The sequence below is a fragment of the Nicrophorus vespilloides genome, unplaced genomic scaffold (genome assembly GCF_001412225.1).
Source record: "Nicrophorus vespilloides isolate i.1.1-1 unplaced genomic scaffold, Nicve_v1.0, whole genome shotgun sequence".
In the NCBI taxonomy this organism is placed as follows: Eukaryota; Metazoa; Arthropoda; class Insecta; order Coleoptera; family Silphidae; genus Nicrophorus; species Nicrophorus vespilloides.
In genome coordinates, this window is record NW_017096720.1 from 219625 (window position 1) to 242201 (window position 22577).

General features: G+C 32.6%; 1 protein-coding gene across 1 annotated transcript in view; it reads right to left on the reverse strand.

The window, feature by feature from the left end:
* Positions 1 to 20270, reverse strand: part of LOC108557968 — a 48932-nt gene extending 28662 nt beyond the window's left edge. Inside the window, 1 exon segment of the mRNA XM_017914717.1 lies at positions 20117 to 20270. Coding sequence (XP_017770206.1) covers positions 20117 to 20270 — 154 coding nt within the window.
* Positions 20271 to 22577: the final 2307 nt, after the last annotated feature.

Genomic DNA, 22577 nt, shown 5'->3' on the forward strand with positions numbered 1-22577 from the left:
TATAAAGTTTATGCAATCCTTATTATGCTCAAATAGACTAAAAATATAATTATTACATTATTTTACTTAATTGGTAATTGATTTCATACATATAAAGCAGTTAATAAATAAGAAACTATTTTTCGGTTTAAACCGGTTTTAGAATTTCGACAAAAAAATATACAGAGAAAGAATTTCTACAACATATTTTCTTTTTCTCACAAAATAAAGCTTAAAAGAATCGAGAATATTACATAAAACTAAAACATTATAAAAATAGTCACTTCTTTAGCTTTTTAAAGTTATTGTTAAGCAGTTAAGAATGAGACTTAATTCTTTCCCAATTTTCTTAGTATTAGTATTATGTCAGAGAAGATTTTGTGTCAAAATTATAAATATATTTCTCAGATCTGAAATCACATATTTTTAAATACAAAAATGAAGAATTGATATTTCTAATTTTTATCCAATAATTTGTTTTTTTATAAAATATAAATTTGGTGTAGAATTGTTCGAAAATGTTACATGTAAAAAATATCCAAATATATCATTTTATTAAATGCAGAATTTGTACGTATTTTATGAATTATTTTATTACTAAATCAATTCTATTATTTATGTATAAAATATATGAAATTGAAAAAACTACTGTAATAATGATATTGAATAACAGAATATATTTTATGAACTAGATAAAATACGTTTTTTTTTTGTTCGAATTTCAAATTGTTTCAACTATCTACACAAAGTTCAACAATAAACGATATTTATTTATGTGAAATTATCAATTGATAAATGTATACAAAATTATGAAACATTTATGATCACTGGTTTTCGCAATTTTAGATGGAATATGTGAATGTATTTATTATTTTATAATGGCCACTTACTGGAACAAATAAATCTCTTTGTAGTGGGAAAACGTTCGGCAATTTTGGCAACGTTCCGCCGGTCCCGTTTGCGCTAATCCTGCATGCAATTTGCATTCAAGTAGGCACTGCGAACTCATAAAAAAGAGACCGGAGGATGGAGGGAGGAGTGAAAGAAAAGGATGGGAAGGAGGTTGAAGAAGATAGCGGACTCGACTCGATGGTACTAGAAAATACCCTCCTCTAAGCCTAAGCGTAAAAATTGATTTTGGTATCAGAAGAACTTTGTTGCAGAGTGAAGAAAAAAAAAGTAGAAGTGAAACACTTGTAAATTGAACTCCCAAAGGGATGGCCGTTTTTTACAATCGAATATTAACGATCATTAAACTTGCCATCAAAGAGTTTTTTTTCGCTTTTGCATGTTACTTAAATATAAAGTTGTAGGGTTGAAAGATCAATGATTTTTTTCTTCTTCTTCTAATTTATTACAAACTGTTTGGTAAAAAAAATTCTTTATAATAAAATTGTATAATATTATATATTTATCATTTATAAAAATAAATGTATTAGATAATTGTTACAAATTAGCGTAATTTATGGTAATACTAAACATTATGATGAGATTACGGCAATCATTGAATTACAAATGAAAAACCAATAACAAATTCTTTCATTTTATTACATTTTATTGAATACAATAAAAGAATAATGAATGAATACATTCAATATTATTACCACAATCAAATATATTTTGTTTTACATCGCCCAACATTTATTTTAACATCCACATATAATCGATATTAATTGTATGTAATTTATCTGAATTGTGGAAATACATATAATAACTGCAAGTAAATCCATAGCTAATTGACCTATGACTTCATGAAATCTGCTCATTATACAATATTTAAATGAAAATCAGTTGATCTCATGCTTTGTTATTTTATAGCTGTTATTGATTCGCGCGCCTTTCGAAAGTTTTTAAACTCGAGAGCAATCACAAAGTTGGTCGTTTGATAAATCCACAATTAATGGACTTGTTGAAATGATGAATTGCAGCGGACCATTCTTCATTGCATTTCGAATTTATCGTCCGGTAATTTGTATAAATTACAATTTGAGTTAAACGATTTTTATAAAAAAATAAATATTTTTTTAATTCAAACTTTTAAATATTGCTTTGATATTAATAAAATACAAATAGATTATTTATATTTTATGATTTGGTCTTATATAATTCTAAAGAATTTAATTGTTGTTGCTTTTGTGCGTGTGACTTGGTAAACTATGAATTATGTATTCAATTAATTAATTATATGTTATTCGATGAGCGTATAGGATTATCCTCAATTTTCATTCATCCTTTCAGGTGTCGAAGCCATTGCTCTTAATCTTCACTTTATAAATCGTGATCTCTCTATTTCTGGCGAACTTCTTAGCCGACTATGTTTACCTAATCCTTTGCGCTGCAGATTCTCTACCAAACAATCCTGTGTTTAGTTTAGTTTCTGTACATCCGCCCATCCCACAACCGAAACCCACACTTTCTTTACCCTGCAAACAGTCTCCAGCTTCTAATTACAACTATTTTCAAAGCAAACGCTAAAGCTTTATAAATTCAAGTGTACTAAAGTCATTGAGAACAGTTTGTAAAAGTTCTTAAAGTTTTGGTATATATAAATAATAGCTTTTGTAATTTTAAATAGATTCCTATATAAATTAAGTTTTAAGTTCTAATATAAATATTTTTATTATAATTCATACTTCAAATAATAATTTTAAAATGTATACTTTTATTTGTATTATAAATGAAACCATAAGATTTTAATAAGGATTCAATTTAATGACTTTTAGATCAATTGTAATGAATATTTTGAGAATTTTATAAAAAATAAAAATAAAGAATAATATTCTAAAAATAATTTGTTCGTTGCTAGGCGCAGTCACCAATTTTCTTATATAAGTACTCATTTAAATCAATATAACAAGGTGGCATACATTTGCAGTATTTGTTTATATAAAGCTTCAATTTTTCTCTTGTCTCATATTATATAAATATATAGTTGATTACTTTGTTAGATTCGGTCATCGGATAGTGAATGTTGTTGCTGGAATTAAGGGTGCAAAAGCTGCAGTCGCAAGACGTTGTGTGTTTGGCAGGCTTACAGCTTGTTATATAAAGCTTACGGTGGATTGTAGCACCGAGTCCTGACTTTCTCCTTCCTTCATCCCCTCATCATCTATTTCGCGTGTCAGCCGTGACTGAAATTGTCTTTTTCCATTAGTCGAGAAATTAAAAAGTTGAACGGTCCGAAGTTGAAGTTTCTCAACGGAGCGACGTTAATCTATGCAAAATGGCTGGGATAGATGCCGTTAAGATTGCGTTTCGTGCACGTCGAATTGTCCTGAGCCGGTGGTATAAATATGTCCGCATTTACATAGAATACCCCGAAGCCCATCAAATGAGGAACGCTTTTATCAATTACGCATATAAATATTAATGTCCTTTCCGCTCGAATCCTTGCTTCTTTCTTTCCTCTACCCTTGTCTCCACTCCTCCACCGCCATTCAGAAACTTTTATAACCGATGGCCGCCGGGATATTGTACGAACTTTATTCAAAAACTTCTCAAAACAATAATATAAAAAAAAAGGGAGATGCGCGGTGCAAAGGGGAACAACTTTCCAAGTGTCCTCGAAAGATTTATCGCTGCGTTTCTTCTCTTCTACGTGATGTTGTTATTTTTTTCGTGCCACATGCAAAATGTGAAGAGCTCTTGGAATTAGAAGGACGATGATGTTTGTGTGTCTTTTTTTTGGGGGGTATTATTTTGCGGCGAACCGAAAGTTCGTTTCAACGCGATCAAGGATTGCGAGGGTGGCGCGAGGTGAACGTTAATGCGATGCATATGTTGTTTCCCGGATCCATTTATGCCGGTAGACTGGCTCGTGTCGGGTTAAGTGCAAAGCGAGAACATCCCTACTATCGGGAATCGCGGATGGGGATGAAGGGAGGAGGATGAGGATCGTTCGTGCCCTTTCCACCCTATGCATCGACATAAGCAGATTTCAGGGAACCACTGAGCTTGAAGAGACATCATCATCGACCTGCTCACATTCCGATTTCATACGACACAGACCATCCCCATCCCCATACTCATCCCTATTTTTATTTCCACCCCTCCTATACACGAATAACATATGGCCCAAGTTCAAGTGCATGCTTACTACTCGATTTTCAAACAGATGTTACATCATCATTTTTTGAATAAATACATATTAAATGCAAAATTCAATTGATTTTATTATTAACTAATTTCCTAGTTTTTACTACTCTTTTTGAAATCATTTACTATAAAAGTTCTTGCTATATATTTGTAAATGAAATTTGTATTTATTGGAAATTTTAAAATTTGGATTATAAAGGTAAATAAATTAGTGAATAATTTTGTTAAGAAATTGCTTATATTATAAATTATTTGATTTTTAGAACTTTGTGGAAAAAATTTACCAACAAAATTGAATTTGTAGATTGACATAAATTGGAATTAAAACTTCAAACTCTCATATTTAGTAGTCCAAATATTCTATATTAATTTTTAGATTTTATAGAAACTTGTTGAAACCAAGTCTAAAATATGATTTGATTTATATTTGTTGCATATATTTTTTAATAAAATTTGAATGAATACAAAATCAAGTGTATGACGATTTGTAGATAAGTACTCTTATCAATCGGAATGAATGTCTTCTATATTGGAGTTTGTAATTTCTCACACGTGAGTACGTGAACACACACGCCGCACGGATAATCCCTTTGCAAACAGAGTAAGCTATGTAGACGTGCATAATATAAACGTGGGATAGGTGGCATCTGCATGCATCTCCCTTTTCCAATTACAATGCAGATGCGAAAATTCCAAACATGCCTCAACCATAATATACACTAATAAAGGGAATGTGATTTTAGACGCGAAATTGCTATGAATCACGTTACCGCATACTTTGAGGAACATCATCATTTAGATGCAATTACATCTCAGTTTACAATATATAACTTACAAACATATTATATAAGTTGCTAAAGTTCAAATTATTAATAATTGAATTATGTACAATAATCATTTAAAGTGGAAACAAAAAACTAAATTTTTGTTTTATAAATAAATTGTAATGATTAAATTAATTTAACAAAAAAAAGAAGTTATTTTTAAGTTAGAAATTAAGATTATCCAATAAATTGTGGAGCGATTTGAATGCGATGGAGCGGGGATAAGCAAGTTTTGGAGTTATTCAAGTGGCACAATGTATATTCAAATGTGTGGCCCTGGGAAAGTAACAAATATAACTTGTAGACTGTCACTGCTCGGAGAACGGTAAACTGTTTAAGGGAGACAAGGAATAAATCTCGAAACCGGCATCCCGCGATTGTATCTGCAGGATTAGAACTACAAGGGCACGACCATACGTAATAGCGAAACACCCCTCGCATAAGGCTAAGAAGGATGACTTCGTGTACCTTTAATACAATTAAACTTGTACCATATTTCATTGATTTAATGTAATTGACAAATAATTGATCAGTTAAATTATTGTTATATAAGTTATAAAATTGATTTTATACAAATTATATTTATTTTTACACCACAGTTCTACAATAAATTGATTTTTTTTTGTATGAATCTCTTTTATTTGTGAGGATAGAAGTTTTGGCCCAAGGCCCATATCGTAATGTACCGTATCTTTAAGAGCCAAAAGGGCTTTAGCTTTTAGTTTTCTATTTAGGAATGTCAAGTGTGTTGAGTTATCAGTTTATAACTTCACCATAAAAGTTAATGGAAAAAGATTTTTATTTTTTAGTTATCACATATTATCTATTAATTTTAACGAAAATATCAATTTTTAGAAAATAATTACTAACATGAATGCAAAAATTTTAGAATATGAAATTATGATTGAGACAGTCTTGATTTTAATGTTGAATATTAAAATTAATTACGAATTCATTAATTATGTCCGCTTTTTTAGTAATTAGAGGAAACACTTAAAAAACTTAATTACTAAGCGAACTTCGGGGTAAATGTAAATGAATTACAGAAATACATAAGATACGTTACGTAATAGTAAAGAAGGAACGAGGAGAAGCCAAGTAAAATTCGAGGAAACCTTTTTCGGGGAATGCGCGTATACTTTCCTTTATTTTTAATTCTCGGCCTAATTAGTTGTGCATAAGTAAGCTCGGAGGAAAAGTTTTCGGATCAGATGACTTTGGATGGGAAAGGAAGCAGAGACTACAACGAAAAAAAAGGGAACAGGACGAAGGAAAAAAGGAGGGCCAGAATTGAAATAAACTTTTATATCTGCGCATCATGGGATAACTTTTAAAAGCATCCGCGAGGCACAGATTTCAACGTTGATTAAATTAACTTTTCTGTTAGGATTGTCTGATTCCGATGCTTGAGAACAAGACAAATGGTGTAATATCAACAGCAGCTGCAGCTATCGAGTATCGATGCATCTCTCTCGCTGAAATTGATGGAGGAAGTACACGGCGGTTTTTGGGTGATGCAATAACGCAAATGAACTAAACTGCTTAATTTCTGCGGTTGCGTGCAGTTCGCTGCAGCAGTGGTTTTGGCCTACAAACCCACACCGCTACACCCGCTCTTGACACACTGCAAATATCTTCCGAAACCGTCTGTCTGTTTGTTCAACTAGAATTCGTGATTTCTAAGGATTTGCTGGCGCTGCGAAGGAAAACAAACACGCGCAATCCTAGATTATGTACTGCTGCTTGCTTCATCTTCCATCCTTTGCCACTTTCCCAGTGCATACATTCAATTCTGCACATATTGACATGAAGTTGTAGCAACACAAATTATTTACAATAAAACACAGAGATGAGAACGCAAATTCAACAATGACATACTCAAACTAAGCGAATTGTTTATAATCACATATGAGTTTAAGCAATGAACTACAACTAACTTGTACTACGATTATCAACCACAGTTTTCAGGAATTAACCAATTTATACTGAAATTATCGTTAACAAAAACTTTCAATTAATTCAGGATATAGAAATGTTCTGTTATTAAATATATAAAAATGTTCAATATGACTTGTTTAATAACTATTTAATTTTATCATTACAATTAACTAATAAATTCATTAAATACAATACAAGCATCAATAATAAATTACATCATTATTGATGTGGATTGTAGCGCTATCGATTATTATATATGATTTACATATTTCAATTAAGTCCATTATTTGTGCAATAAATTAATTCTAAATATAGTAGCTATAAAGATAACGACCGCGTATTTTATGGATAGATGAACTAATTTTATTGCAATTTCATGGTCACGTCGGCCTAATGGTCTAATTATATTTCAATCACTTAACTAATATATTACTAATTAATTAAAAAACTGATTGCATAAATCATTTTATTTGTAGTTATTATTAATTAATATATTGAAAGCACATTTATTTGGAGTTTGTTACAGTTACGACTTGACAAGTTAATTACGATGTAATGCACGTAGATAAAAGAATAATTACACTTTATCTAATTAGGGAAATAACAATGGGCATCACAATTTATATTTATTTCTTTACCAAATTTGGTATATGCGTCACTTGACAGATTGTGAAATTAACACAATTAAAATTAGAATCGACCTGTTTCTTTTTATTTGCTAAAAATATATAAATATATTCAGTAACATAAATCACGACTAAAAATAGCAAATGGACTGTGAAAATGTTATTTTAAAAAATGTGCGCAATTTAATTACATTCCGAGGGACGTACGAATTGAATGAAGCAGCATGCAACGAAAACCGCACATTATACTTTGTAATTACATATTGCAGTTCTTATGTGTGTTCATTGCTTTACATAGATGGAAGTTATATAAAGGTTGCGTGCGTTAATCAAGTATTTCGAACAAAATTAATTTGAAATGAGAAAGAAACAAATCGAGCAGTAAAATTAATTTTCAAAGTTTAATTATTAGAATCTGTTAAATAAAACATAGAAAAAAGTTGGTTGTTTGTAATTATTAGGAAGTTTTTAATTACTACTTATTTATTTATTAGTAAACAGTCAGATATATGACAGTAGTTGTTATGTCTGAAATACATTTGAGTCACTTTTCATACATTATATGGATACAGCTTTATTTATACTGGATTAAAATTTATAAAGTATAATGAGTTAATTAGTTTAATTTAATAAACATTAATTGAGTTTTTTAAATATTTGAAATCTAGTTTAAACTCTAAGATGCGTATATAAAAACATAAATGCAGAGGAAGGGTTTGTTTTTAAGGTAGGGTAATCATAATTGGCTCGTCATTGTGCGTTGCTCAGTTTCTAGACAAACGTTGAATGGATTGAAGTGGAGTAAGGGTTTTATGTACGGCAATGGTGTGTATGTATGTTTGTTTCTCCCCATCGTTCTCTCTTCACATATATGTATATATATATTTTTTGTATTTGGTTTAAACCCTGGTGAACTAGCGGTGCTGTTGTTGGTAGCTAGAGGGTTTCCAGACCGACCCCCGTTCATCTCCTCGTACGTTTTGAGTGGCCTCCGTATGTACACGTGCATTCAGAGGAAGAGGGCATATCACGTTGAGTGTTTTGTGCACATTATACTCCACATAGCGTGAGCTCTCCAGTATTTATTGCAAACCAATTAATCCCCGTTGCTAACATACAGGCACGTGGTGGTTCCCCTTATACTTTACGTTGATTTTTTTTATAATACCAAAGCTATGCTACTTCCTTTTCATACATGATTATTTTTATATGGAAAACTTTCATAAAAACGTAGTTTTTCACAAACGAATTTTAGTTTATTAAATTTTACATTCACATCGACTACTTTCAATTTTATCTACAGATACGCGTTGAATCAGGGTTCATTTATATATGAATTAGTTGACAAAATTAGACATACTTTTCTATTGTCACCAGCATAAAATAATTAACAATATATAATGAAAAAGGAGCGTTCATACTTCATCCAATAAGAAAATATGCAAGCGGATATACACATGATTCCAATGTATGCATTTAGAGCTTAATGTTATATAACTGGGGCAGCCAAATTGTTCGTTCTTTTATACTTAATCGCGATTTTTTTTGTCTCGTTATCCTTACGACATATTTGAAAAAAATCAATTTTTCAACTGTTTCAAAAATCAAGTAGGCCGTCCTGTTATATAAAAACGTGAACTAATAGAGTTAAATATTTGGTAAATTAACAGTATAATAAATTAGTTTGTATTCGTTTTCGAATTTAGTAATTAAATTTACAACTTTATTATGTTCTCTAATACACTTGGTTCTCTTTTTATGCGGTAGATACGTTCAACAGGAAAACGCATAAAAATAAATCGCACAAAGAAGGATTAGACAAACGTATAAAAATAAAGGATACGTTCCATAATTTTTTAAAACCGTATCAAACTAAACCAATGAGTTACAATATACCGAAAATCGCATAAAAAAAGGGTTTATTAAATTTCAGAAAAATAATTAGTCTTACTATATTCTTTCTGAAATGTTTATTTATAATTATATAAAAACGTTAACAATCATAGACAAGTTTATTAAATTTCAGAAAAATATAATCTACACATTTTCCATCTAAATGTACACGGAAAAATTAAAAAAAAAATAGAGAACATTTTTATGAAAGTTTTCTTTCTTCACATTTTTTTCTTTAGAATTATCGTCGCTATATGAGAGTGTTCGTCATAATTTGCAAACTGGTTCGAAATCACTTTCATCACTAGAAGAGAATCAGCATATCAGATCTACGTCCTGAAGATAATGATGTAAAATTAGTCTCAACTTCGCATGTTGATTTTTTCCTTTTGACAATATAATCAGTGATTAAACTTTGCAATGGCTTTGCTATATATTTTGTACAATTCCTGATATCCAGAAATGCAATTCTGAAGCTCGCGTTGAAACTTCGTTCAGAATTATCATCTTTTTCGATGAAAAAAAAAATGCTTCTTGAAATAAAAACCGCATAACTTCAAAACCGCATAAAAAGAGGACCGACTGTATATTCATAATGTATATAATTATGCTTTTAAGGATGAGTATATAATAGATCTAATCGATGCATAATTTGCACTAGTTTTAAGCTATTAATCAGATGTAAAATAATCCGATTAATGGATTCTAATATTTTATGTAATTGTATTGCGTTTAAGCATATTGTAATAGCAGTAGTTGGCTTATAGAAGGTTTAACTGTTTTTTAACAAAGGAATAACTAATGGAAGTAAATGGCATTTGCGGTAATCAAACGAAGATGTAAATGAACGTTGAAGATGTAATGAACTATTATCAGGATTGATATACACGTTTGAAATCAATAGCTTTAGTCGATTTGCCCAAATGCAAAGCAATAAAAGATCGAAACGGAACAAAGTAGTAATTGTGTTCTTTGAAGCGGAGTGTTAAATAATTGCGATCTAATTTCCGTAATGCACACGGACGATTTAAGTGATAGTTCGGTAGGAGGTGAGAGTGGAAATGGAGACGGCTTTGGGGGTTTGGAGAGTTGGGGTTAGGTCGGACATTAAATTGGCGATTGGATTTTATGAAAGCTTCCGTCTCGTAAAGCCCCACAGGAAATGTAAAAATCGCTTACAATGTGTTGTTCCGTCGGCGGTTGCGGCTACGACTCAATGTTGTAGCTGAACTACCCCACCATTGGGGTAGGTGCACGATACTTGTCCACGACGGCGTGTTCCCAGATAATACCGAATTTATCATGTAGTAAAAAGCGTTTTAAGAACACACCCCCCTTCGCAGTTTTATTCCAGAAACCCCTAAAGCAATAAATTCAGTTTTCACCGCCTTACGCGATTAAACGCTTTTATTGCGGCGAATTTACTTTTATTTTTTAATACAATTTGCAGGTAATAAGTACGCTGTAAAGGTTGGTTATTTACTGTCCGCTGGACTTGATGTCGGTTAGCTAGGTGTTAGCGGCAATTAATAACAACGGTACAAGGGGTGTGTGTGTGTGTGTGTTAGAAAGAGAAGGGGTAGTTTTCAGAGGAGAAACCGGGACTGCACTTTACGAACTCATTTTGTTGAAGCAAAATAAATGGCTGCGGAGAAGGGCTGGAATAACATTAAAGAAAATTGTATGAAATAATAGCGGAACTACTTAGGAACTCGTGTGCACTTAACTTTGACGAAACCATTTCTAAATTGATTATTATTGCACACACACACCTCTTCTTACCCATCCGAGCCTTCAAAGTCCGTCCTTAAAAGGGTTTTATACTCGCTAAAATAATGGCTTATTATATTAAGGATGTTAATAATAATATTAGGAGTAAGAAAAGAAAGTAATAGCTTATAAGTGAAATTAGAGCAATTAAATAGTTATCTTTCATATCAATTCCATCAATTATTAATATAAAGAGTAAAAAGTATTCATTTTAAAATAATCGATAAGCTCTTGCTTTTTAAGTTAAGCTCTATTCTTCGACATACTAGGATTAGGTTGTGACATAATGCAACCTCCTTTCAGCACTTAAGCTTAAGATTGTAGGTGTGAAAAATAAATAAGGGATAATAATGGAAGGAAGTGAAAGGGGTTGAACGAATATGCGAGAAATGCTGGTAGCTTGTCATAAATATTTGGGGTCCGGAAGAAATTTATTATTAATGAAGTATTGACAGTTGAAGTTATGCGAAGTAGACGCGATGTTATTTAATAATGAGGTCACGTGGGGGATAGGCGGGGGCGGCGACGACGGCGTTTGGAAATGCGGCTGCGGGTGTTGACAAATGTGGAAGCTGTCATCGTGGGGATCATATTCGCCGCTACCGCCACCACCACCGACGTCGCCGCCGCAACCACAGCCCTCTGATTAATGGACCGGGTGACCTTGAAGTCGTCCGTCAGTTGCCACCGTCATCATAATGATCATCATCGTCGTGCAAAGGGCGAGGCAACTCTGTTTCCTCCCTCATCAAAAAAATAAAAGCTAGGCATAAACGATCAGTATTGGTGTCATTATATCGAATACTGAAAATGAGTCATAAAACGATAGTCATGGTTTTCAAAAGCTTCAAATTATCTTTATTAATAAAAATCATAAATGCATATAATGACTATAATATAATAAATGAAAACTTGTACAGAATTTTATTGTGATTGTATTTATGGGTAACCTCGAATTTAGTAAATTTTATTTATTAGCAATATTTTTCTTTATGGATATGGGGCAGCTGTTACATCTTGATGTGCACTTGGTACAGTTGATTTCCACAAAGTGTGTTGTGTTGCTCACACCTAAGGATTTCTCCAGCTGTGTCAACTCACAGGTGTTCTTAACTCAAAGAGTGATATATTTGAAAATGTCTAATGGATACAGCTGATAGTTTGAAAGATCTTTCAATGATGGTGATCTATATGTAGTGTGATTAAAAGCAAAGTCGCGCGATTTTCTTAACGCGGCAACCACAATCTCCCATCCAATCCCAATTTAATCCTCTTCCGGTGCACCGGAGGGCCGTGTGCATGCGCCAAAGGGCTCCGCAATAGATATGCAGCTTAATGTGGTAGCTGCATAGTTTACGACCGTTTCTACGTTATAGTGGCAATAAAATGCCTCCGCCGTCTCGTGTACAAATCACAATAAAAATTATACGACAGCCAACCGTCCCTGCCGCCTCAAGCCACCCCCATTAAATTTGCACAGAACGGACTTTAAACGCACCCCTCTCCAACATTTCACAAACTCACTCATACACACTTTTGAAATATTACTCACAACCTCCAACTCCCACTCAAACCATCCTGAAAACGAGCCAATTGATACAATTCAGGAGCAGAGAATCAAATTGTCCGGATTTTTTATTGTATGTGCGTTTTTTTTTAGTGCAAATTTATTTGGTCGGGGCTGGAAGTTGAATCTGTCTGGTGCCCTTTCCGTGCTTCAGCGGCGGCGTTCGATGGATTCCATTCGCAAATTGTATAGGCATATCAAAAATGCTTTGAAAACTGCAATCCGCTGAAACTATTGAAGGGAGTGATAGAGAGAGAGAGAGAATAGAGGAGAGGATCATGTATATGTATGCCTCCAATTCCTGGGGAATATTCGGTTCGTGTCCGACAGCTGTCATCTACAAACTATACTCACTTATCACTTTGATACACACTTAAATCGCTGCTGCAAGCATCCTCGATTTGCATATTACAACCATTAATTGAATCCCTTTGATTTTCCAAACCTCCCTCATTTGTACTTGTACTTGTCATTAGATATTAGAGGCAATGACGAAACTGGTATAAAGTCCCGATTAAAAACTATTAGTTTCGTAAAATTGAAAATTGAAAACAACAAAAAAACTTAAAATATACTTTAACAATTTCAACTTTACATACCTATCTATTCATGTGACAGTATTTATAATAATACATCCACACTATACCTAACATGTTACTATAGATACTTCTTCATAGTCTCCACCAATTCTATAATGATACAAGCTATACCTCTATAATCAAATCAGACTATTTCGTATTTTAATAGTGATGGAAATTTTGCTACAATGTTTGGTAAATGTACAAATTATTGAAAAACTGTATATATTTATTGATTTTTACGCTCCTACTATATTTTGTAAGAGATTTAATTTATATCGACGGCAGTATCCAATTCATTTCACCCTCGCAATCTCATTAGGAAATCTGCTTTGGAGCGAAGCAAGGGCAAAGATAATGAAGTGCTGAAAGCGACTTGTCGCTGGGAAGAGTTTTTCGGGATTACCGAACATTTATTCGCGCCTGAAAATTATTTGCATCCCGTGGGAGATTATTTTTTCTCTTCATATATATTAAAGAAAAGCCGGGCGGTGCGGCGTGTTCCTACTTTCTCTTCTGCAACACTTTTTTCCTCTTTTTTTTTTATCCGCTCTCTCTTTGCTCAGTTCGTTTTAGCACGTTTACGACCGAGCCTAAAATTGGGACGAGCAACGTAGGTCGAACATCAAAAATGTATGTACATTTTTATATAGAATATTGGGACGAAAGCGGATTTTCAAAATAAATAAAGCATACAGCTTATATACATTTTTCTTTCGGAGCGACACAGCTTTCAAATTTATAATATGAATATATGCATAACATTTGTTGTAGTTAATCTTTTAAGGATCTTATGTATAAATAAAAATGTACTAGATATAGTTGCAATGTATAAAATTCTTTGACATATGACCTGCATTAATACAGTTCTATATACAGGTGATTCCTCTTAATCGGGATACATCAGGATTTGTCCCGATTAAGCGGCAGGCCCAATTGTCCAAAGTTCCATTTCCATTTGTTAGTTGTTCCTAATAAGCGTCTGTCCTCATTAGCCGGTGTCCTGATTAAGCGAAATCGATTGATACACCTGACACAATCTCATAAAAAAATACAATGTAATTACGCATTACAGACTTAAAACCTGAAAACAAATTAAATAAGTATTCGATGCGATTGTATTTTCGACATTATCATTATCGTTTAATACAAATGGAATTGATATAACTTTAATGGAAACCGAATTTTGTATCACTGATGCACGCAATATCGTGTAAATCACCAGTCCAAAACTATGCTTTGCCGGCGTATTCAGTTTTCAGATGATGCTCAAAAGGGAGCATCAAATAGTTTCGTAACAAACTCACGCAACGATCATCGTTTTAAACCGTAATATTGACCATGAATGTGAGGATGATATAATCTGTGGACCGGCTGTAGACCATCAAACGTGGACCGCACAATTATTTCGAATCGGAAAAAACTTACATGCGTGCACATATGTCGGTATTAAAGTTTCGATCGGATCCGTGTATTTTGGTTCAATTAAATTTCGGAGAATTGCATTTTGGGATACCGCAAATACGATAATTTTACGTAACCCAAATCCATTGCAATCAAAATTAACCTTAATATCTGTTAGTTCGTTTCGGAGCCAATTTGTAATGTAATATGGTTTTAAATTAGGTTTTCATTGTACGAGATACGTGTGATTTCAATATTAAACACATTTCTTTCTTTAAATAAACAATGAACATTTTAAAATAGTTAGTTGAATAATTGATGTAGTTTTATGAAGAGATAAATCAATTAATCCTATTATTATACAATATTTAATTATCCATTTGTCTTCGTATTCAGATTTCTATAAATTTTTCTTTTAATTCTCCTATATTCATTTATTTAATATTAAATCACTAAATATTAATTTCAATAATAGAAAAATAAGTTTATACGAGTTTTTTCTTTAATTTAAAAATTTATTTAAAAAATTGTAAAAATTAAATTTATTTGTCAATTTTCATAATAAATTAATTATTTTTTAATTCTAGTTATAATTTGTAGAAATATTATTGTAACATAACTTAACGTAACATATTATGTAACATAGTTCTAATGGAAATGCATTGGTGAATTGATATTCAGTTGCGACTTTAATTAGAATATTCATGGATCTATTTGTATGGGAGATATTGAAAGGTTGCTATAAATTATGATCATGTATTTTCTTGAGTCTTCTGAAGTGTGTGTGTGTGTGCATTGAAGAAGTAAATCCGAGTCCATTGAAATACAATTCTGCAAGGAAGGCATGTGTCATATCGGTGAGATTGTAGTGTTCGATGGTGCAGGGTGAAGGCAGACAGGGAGGGCATGTATTCGATGAAATGATGGCACGTTCACAACAATTTCTGTTTGTTTGATATGTACACAAATATATTTCCGATGCGGGCAATAAATTTGGTCGATGCTTCCGATATAGTGCAAGAATAATACGGACGCGTGACGAAATATGGATGTGCGGTGTGAAAAGAGCCAACATATATTGCAGGCAGAGAGACGTAGGGGTTGTTGGATGGTGGCGGTGGTGTCGGCTGTTGGCATGGTATTCGGGGGTGGTGGCGTGGCATGGAGGTCGCGGGTTCACGTCCGGAACGAGATTAATGCTCGGTATCGGGTCTGTTTCCGGGTAAGAAATCACGAGGCCGATACCGACTCTACGTGCGTCCCTCTATATATGCTATAGTACGTATGGGTATATGTACACACTGAGAAGTACCGACAAATTTGGGTCATCTCTGATAAACGGCTGTAGGAAAGAAAGAATCGACGCGAGATGGGATCCATAAGGCTTTCAAAAAATACCACCCTCCTTTTACAAAATTTCGAATGCATATATACATAGCTTTCCATCCCCATGGTTATACGTCATGTATAACAATAAAAGGGACACGGAAAAAAAACTATATAATACGTGTCCCATTACTATTTTGACATGATATATTTATATTCAAACTTTTCTTTCAAACAGTCTATTACATTTTTACATAAATAGTACAAGATCAAGATTTTAATATGTGAAATTTAACTATTTATACATAAAATCTTACAAATTGCAGAGATCTTTCCAAGCTAATAGAAATTATACCAATTATAAACATCACAAAATACATCATTGTTAAAAAATTATCCATTTTTGTATATTGCAAGATGAGTTAATTAAAGTAGTTTAATATATTTTCAATTGTATGAAGATTACTTTACTTTTTTTTAGGAATGGTAATAACGTAATTAACATTGGAGGATGTTTGGGCTGTGAGCATGTTTTTCATTCAAGCACACGAGGTGCATAGCTTCTTCTGTGTTCGTTGTAAGCTACGCAGGCCAGAATTTATATCCCTGTGCTAGCCGAGCATAAGGAAAACAAAAGGAAATCTATATATTTAAGAGTATTTCTCGTGTTCCCGCAGAAGCAAAAGGAAAAGAAGAAAAACAAGGAGTAGAAGAAGGGCGCAGGATGTGTTTGTATGCGTTTGTGTATAGAGATCTCTTCGTTTTCAGGCCGGAACATAAATCAGCCCATCTCCGGCTGGAAAGTGTTCAACACGGCGACGGCCAAGTGGAAAATCCCATCGCGATTTATTACGTAGAACGTCGGTCCGACGTAAATCATTTCTAGGTATCGCGCAGAGAACGCTTTTTAATTTCCCACCCGTTTGCCCTCGCCAAACAGCAAAGTACATAATACATAATGCTACGGAAGACGTCCATGCAAGATGATAACATCGCCATTGGTTGTTGTATTTCAATCATTGATTGCTGCACTACCTCTGTATCTCTCTCCCAAAGGGACTTCCCTTACGTAACAACCCCTTCGCCCTGCGGGGCACGACACACTTACATACTAAGAAGAGAGAGAGGGAGGTGGAGAGTAGTCCGCAATCTGTTACCGAAACCGCAGCGAAATTAATATCCAATACATGTTTGGTAATTAATATCTAAACATTGAATCACGTTAATTACACCCACCACTTCGCACTTAATTAATTTATGCCTCAGGATCTAAGGGATAACGCATTTGCCAAAACTGCAACATTGTTTTCTAGTCATATATTTTGTGTTAATGCAATAATATTACTGAGAAATTTCAGACTTAAAATCTATAGTATTTTGTCCGTAATTATTTACATAACTGTATAATTATTAACAATAAAAATATAGTGCTTTTTATTTTTTTTCCATGAACCACTGAATAAAACTTAGAATGTTTGTTTTACTCTATGTTATAAGTTTAATCAGATAGATATAGTGAAATACAAGAAGGAGGAAATATTTTAATAATATTCAAGCATTTGATCTGCCGTTGGAGCGGAATGATGATATCGATTTTAGTTTACTTGGCAGGCTTTATATTCTCTTTCAGAGTTTCCTTACAGTATATGTCAAGCTTTAGCCTGATAACCTTTTCCATTATGCGGTAATTCCTTTCAATATATTATTTCTTTTTCGACCGTACAACGAAGTAGACGTTATTCAATATTTTACCAACAGCTGAACATTATTCGAACTGAATATCTTTCTATTTCTATTTCAACTTGATCTGTTTTTCTGATAACCTCAGATAAAGTATTATTGAGATCAGAAAATTGTAATGATAATTCAAATAATTAATTTTAGTTTAAAAGTAAATTTATTCGATGAATTGAAAAAAATGTACAAATTAAAAGTAATTATCACTGAAAACTGTTTTTCAAAAATATTATTGAGGAACGTAGAAAATTAAGTAATGAAACTTTGCCTGAAAGAATCTGTACAGGAGAATTGAGTTAAGTGCAAGAAGTTATAAGTTTAGTAACAATAAGTTGTGCAGTTATTATTATTCGCACAGGATTATACAATAGAGCATAGATTTATTTCGGCAAGTTTGTGACGTCAACGCAAATCTGAAGCAGCCAGGACAATGGAATATTTGCAGAAGTCTGCATGATGGATGGTGTCCCCAACACCGCCGAGTTATTAGACCCTTACGCAATTAAGTGTTGGTTATTACGACACCGCTGTGCTGAAGCGAGGAAAACAGTACGCAGTCTGAAATAAATCTGCTGTACTGTTGTGCAACATATTCAGTAGCGCCTCGTCAATAAGAGGCTGTAGCTCCTCTAGTAGAAATTGATAATTCCTGTATTATTAATTATGTACTAAGTTTTTTTTTATTGTACTAAAATACTAATTAGTACTAATTTAGCTATAGAGAATAAAAAAATATAATTATGTAATAAAATGATGTTTGCTATAAATATAACTGACTATAGCAATGTCTCAAAGTTGGAGCTGCATTGAATGCAGACCTTACCTTTACAAAAATTGTAGGAATAACGTAGTGATTTTCGTGTAGTTTGGGCTGGTAACATTGGAGCCCGAGATACGTTGGTAGTGCATCATTTGTAACATCAAGACAACATAATTTTTACGTTAAGACAATATAGTTTGAGCATCGAAATTATAAGGAGAATGCTTGCAATTTCGCCTGAAATTAGCAAAATAGGTATTGTTGATTTAAAAAAATGTAGTTGGGGTTGGTGAAATTGCAGTCTGAAATACGTTGCTACTAACCTTGGTCAACCTAAATAAATTTCATGAGAGGCCACTGAAGCGTAGACAATGGAAACAACAAAAAATTGTCTAAGTGTTGTTGATTTTAAAAAGTACAGTTGGTGTTGGTAGAGCTTCTTCAACCTCAAAAATTTATATGAGACGTTACTGAATCGTAGATAATAGAAACAAGAAGGTGAATGCGTGCTAATTTTCTGTGTAAATAGATTTCGCAGGAAATTAGCTAAGTACGTGTTGTTGATTCTAAAAAGTAAATAGATCGCAAAGGGTATGTTTGCCAAAACGGGAATCCAGCACGATGAATGAAGAGGATGGTGAATATATTCCAAGTAATACGGTGTGACAAACATAGCACTTGTAACGAGTGTGCCTAACCTAAGAAAGTTGAAACCCCACTCGAGTGCTCAAACGTGTCGGCGCTTTAATTACCGACAAGGAGTGTCGACTAATTGGCAACGGCAGTGTTCTCCAAAACCAAAGTGATCGGTTAAGTGAATACATATATGGTCAACGCTTTCAGCACCCCCATGGAAACTTGATAATGGTGCGCATAATTGAGTTAATATTACTACTGGTTCCATAAATATCGAATCACCCTCTCTCAGCACATGATCAGACTTCACCAATATCCAATGGCTTTTCGCACTTCAACATCTACGTAAATAATGAAGCTACTTCATGTAATAATACTTGCTATTATTCCATTCATCCATTTATATGTAATTATTTCATTTAGTATAATACAAAGGGATTTTCAATTATTTTATAATATTATAATAATCTTTCCAAACATTAATACTTTACTTTAATGCAAATATTGTTTAGATTTCAAGCATTAATTTTCAAAAAATCAATTTTGTTAATACATATTTATTTAATAATGTACTTAAAATATACATATTTAGAGAAATGTTTCATAAGAGTTTTTAAAATTCACATATATATATTCCAATAAAATAATAGTTAAAATATATAATTATTGTAAGTTACTTAATTACAAAATGTCATAAAAGAAATGTTACTATTTTTTTCTCTTCCATATATTTTTTTCTATAGTTACATCAGTTTATATTTAACAGACTTATAGTTTGAATTTTAAGTTAATAAGTAATCCACAAAAGCACATAAAATAATAAGTTTATGAAAAATATTAATGCGTAATTTTAATAGTGAAAAATTTACATGTTTCAATCAAAAGTTATTTGAAAAAATAAAATAGAATTCGCTTCACTTTGACTAACTAAAGGTTAATGCGATGACCAAATGAATAAAATTAAAATAATTTTAAAAACTTACCTAGAGTTGATAGCTTGATGATTTGCACAACGTCGCAGTTCTCTCGTACTTCCAGATATGTTATCTCGCATTTGTAGCTGGCCTCGTCTTCAACCTTAACGGGGGATATCTTCAGCAAGGCTTCAGGACTCTTAGGCTCGTATTCGACTGTCATTCTGAAAACGATTAACAATAATAATTAATTTTTTTATTTCCATATGATTTTTTTTTATTAAACAATTCGCTTTAGGTTATCATTAAATATTTGTTCATATATTATAAAAGATTTATTTTACTACTTTTATTACTTAGTATAAATTATGATCATTTGTAAAAATAATTAATATTCTATTTTTTTAAATATGTTTAGACAATTTACAAAAAAAATGTAAAATTTTACATAATATAAATAATTTATTGTTCAAATATCATTTTTAAAAGCAATTATGACTAAAATTTATTAATTTGATCATAAAACTTTTCCGGTGTAAAATTGGGAATTGAGACATTATATGGGCAATTAGTGTAGATAAAAGCTAATTAAACAGAAATTTCCTTGTCGGGATTTTATGGGAAATGTAGGACCGCGATTAAGATGCAAATGGCATTCGCAAATTAAGTTGCAAACACAAAAATACGTCTCGGGAAATGGAAAAGAAAAGGAGCAACAAGGGGAGTATTATAATACCACCATAATTGCTAGTGGAAGTTTGTCAAAATACTGAAAGGAATATATTAAAATTTCACTCCCAGCTTCCGGATTACACTGAAAACATTTACATTGTTCCAAATGCGTCTCGTCATTATTAAAGAATCCTTCTGTACCTTAAGTGCACTTGCTAAACATCATCACAGCACAGCTGTGAAAAACTTTCGAGCGCATCTTTTGTAGCGAATTGTAAATGCGTTTCGTGTAGATGCAAGTAATTGATTTGAAGTGTGTAAAATAGTGGAAACGGAATGAAATTGAATATATTTATCTGCGATGTTGCCTAATTCAATTCGAGGCTAATATTTTATTCAACGCGCAGATGGTTACGTTACGTACTGAGGGGTGGAGGGTAATAAATTTATTAATGGTTATGTACGACATACACATACATCGCCCGCACAAACAAAATGCTCCGGGATTTTCCTATTGCGATGAAAGCTTCCATCCCTTTGGCCTAATTCCAGCATCCACGTTAACACTAACAGCATCCAAAGACGCATGGCAACGGTGCCCAAAGTGAAAGGGAAACATGAAATAAATGTGTAAACGTCTCGCGGATACATTTGCGTGATGAGGATGGATCTCATCCTCTTTCTTTCTCCAAAAGGATATGCGTCCTGTAAAAGCTCTACCCAAGCTTCATCATTTTAGCACAAGATATTGTTGTTTAACTCTTTGAAAAAAAAAAATTGATATGCATGAATTTTCTGATTAGAAATAATTTATCTTTCCTGGATATTTTCTAGAAAATTAAGATCCAATTGAATTGAAATTATTATTTTTTCAAAGATGAACTGTATTCGAACGCTTGCTAAAAGTATAAACAACGGGAAGCCATAATCCGGAAGTTCCTGCATCGCTCGACATGCCTCCCATAAAATGTTCAATCTGCGTGTGAATCTATATTTATAGTTAATATTTATGCGACATTAAATGTAGTGATATGGAATAAACCAGGCCAGTTCGTTTTGATATATATCTCTCCTCTGTATCCCCGCATGCATCTATGCATGATTTTCATTGGAATTGCGAAAATTTTGGGGGTGGTGCGCTTAAAACTGCGACTGTGAAAACAGTTCCATTACACGTGATTACTGTACTCCCATAATCGGAGGATGGGGGAGAAGGGTATAATGGATGGTGGTCACTGTTGCAATCAAATGTTATGCGCGTTTCGAATGCCCCCGAAACTGGTTTTACCGAATTTCGATTCCATCAAACACATTCGAAAATGCATTCGGGATGTATACGCGCGCGAAAGATTCATGGCTCAATTTCAATCGCGAATTGTATTATGTAACGCTAATTTTGATAAAGCACAGTAAAAGCTGAAACAGCATTAATAGCAACGCCGCACCGAAATCAGAAGTATTCGTAACGTACAATCTACATGTCGATTACATGTAATGTTTATAACATGATAACGCTAGAGATATTATGAATTTATGTTCATTTGCTTTTGGAACAAACTGAAAATTATGAAATTCTTGAAATATATACTATTAATGATAACATAACATATAAATTAAGTATTTTGAATATTTTTGTGGATACTGTTATTGATTGTTGTACTTTGATAACTATAAAAGATTTATGCTTAACTAAAAGTTACAATTTATGACGTAATCTGCTAATTTGTAATATTTATTGAAATGCGTTTGTACTGAATATTAATTTTTATACTTTGGTAATTATAGAATAACGATATTTTATACTAAAGTTTGTTGTTAAATACTAACATCAATGTTACAGACATTATAGACTATTTTT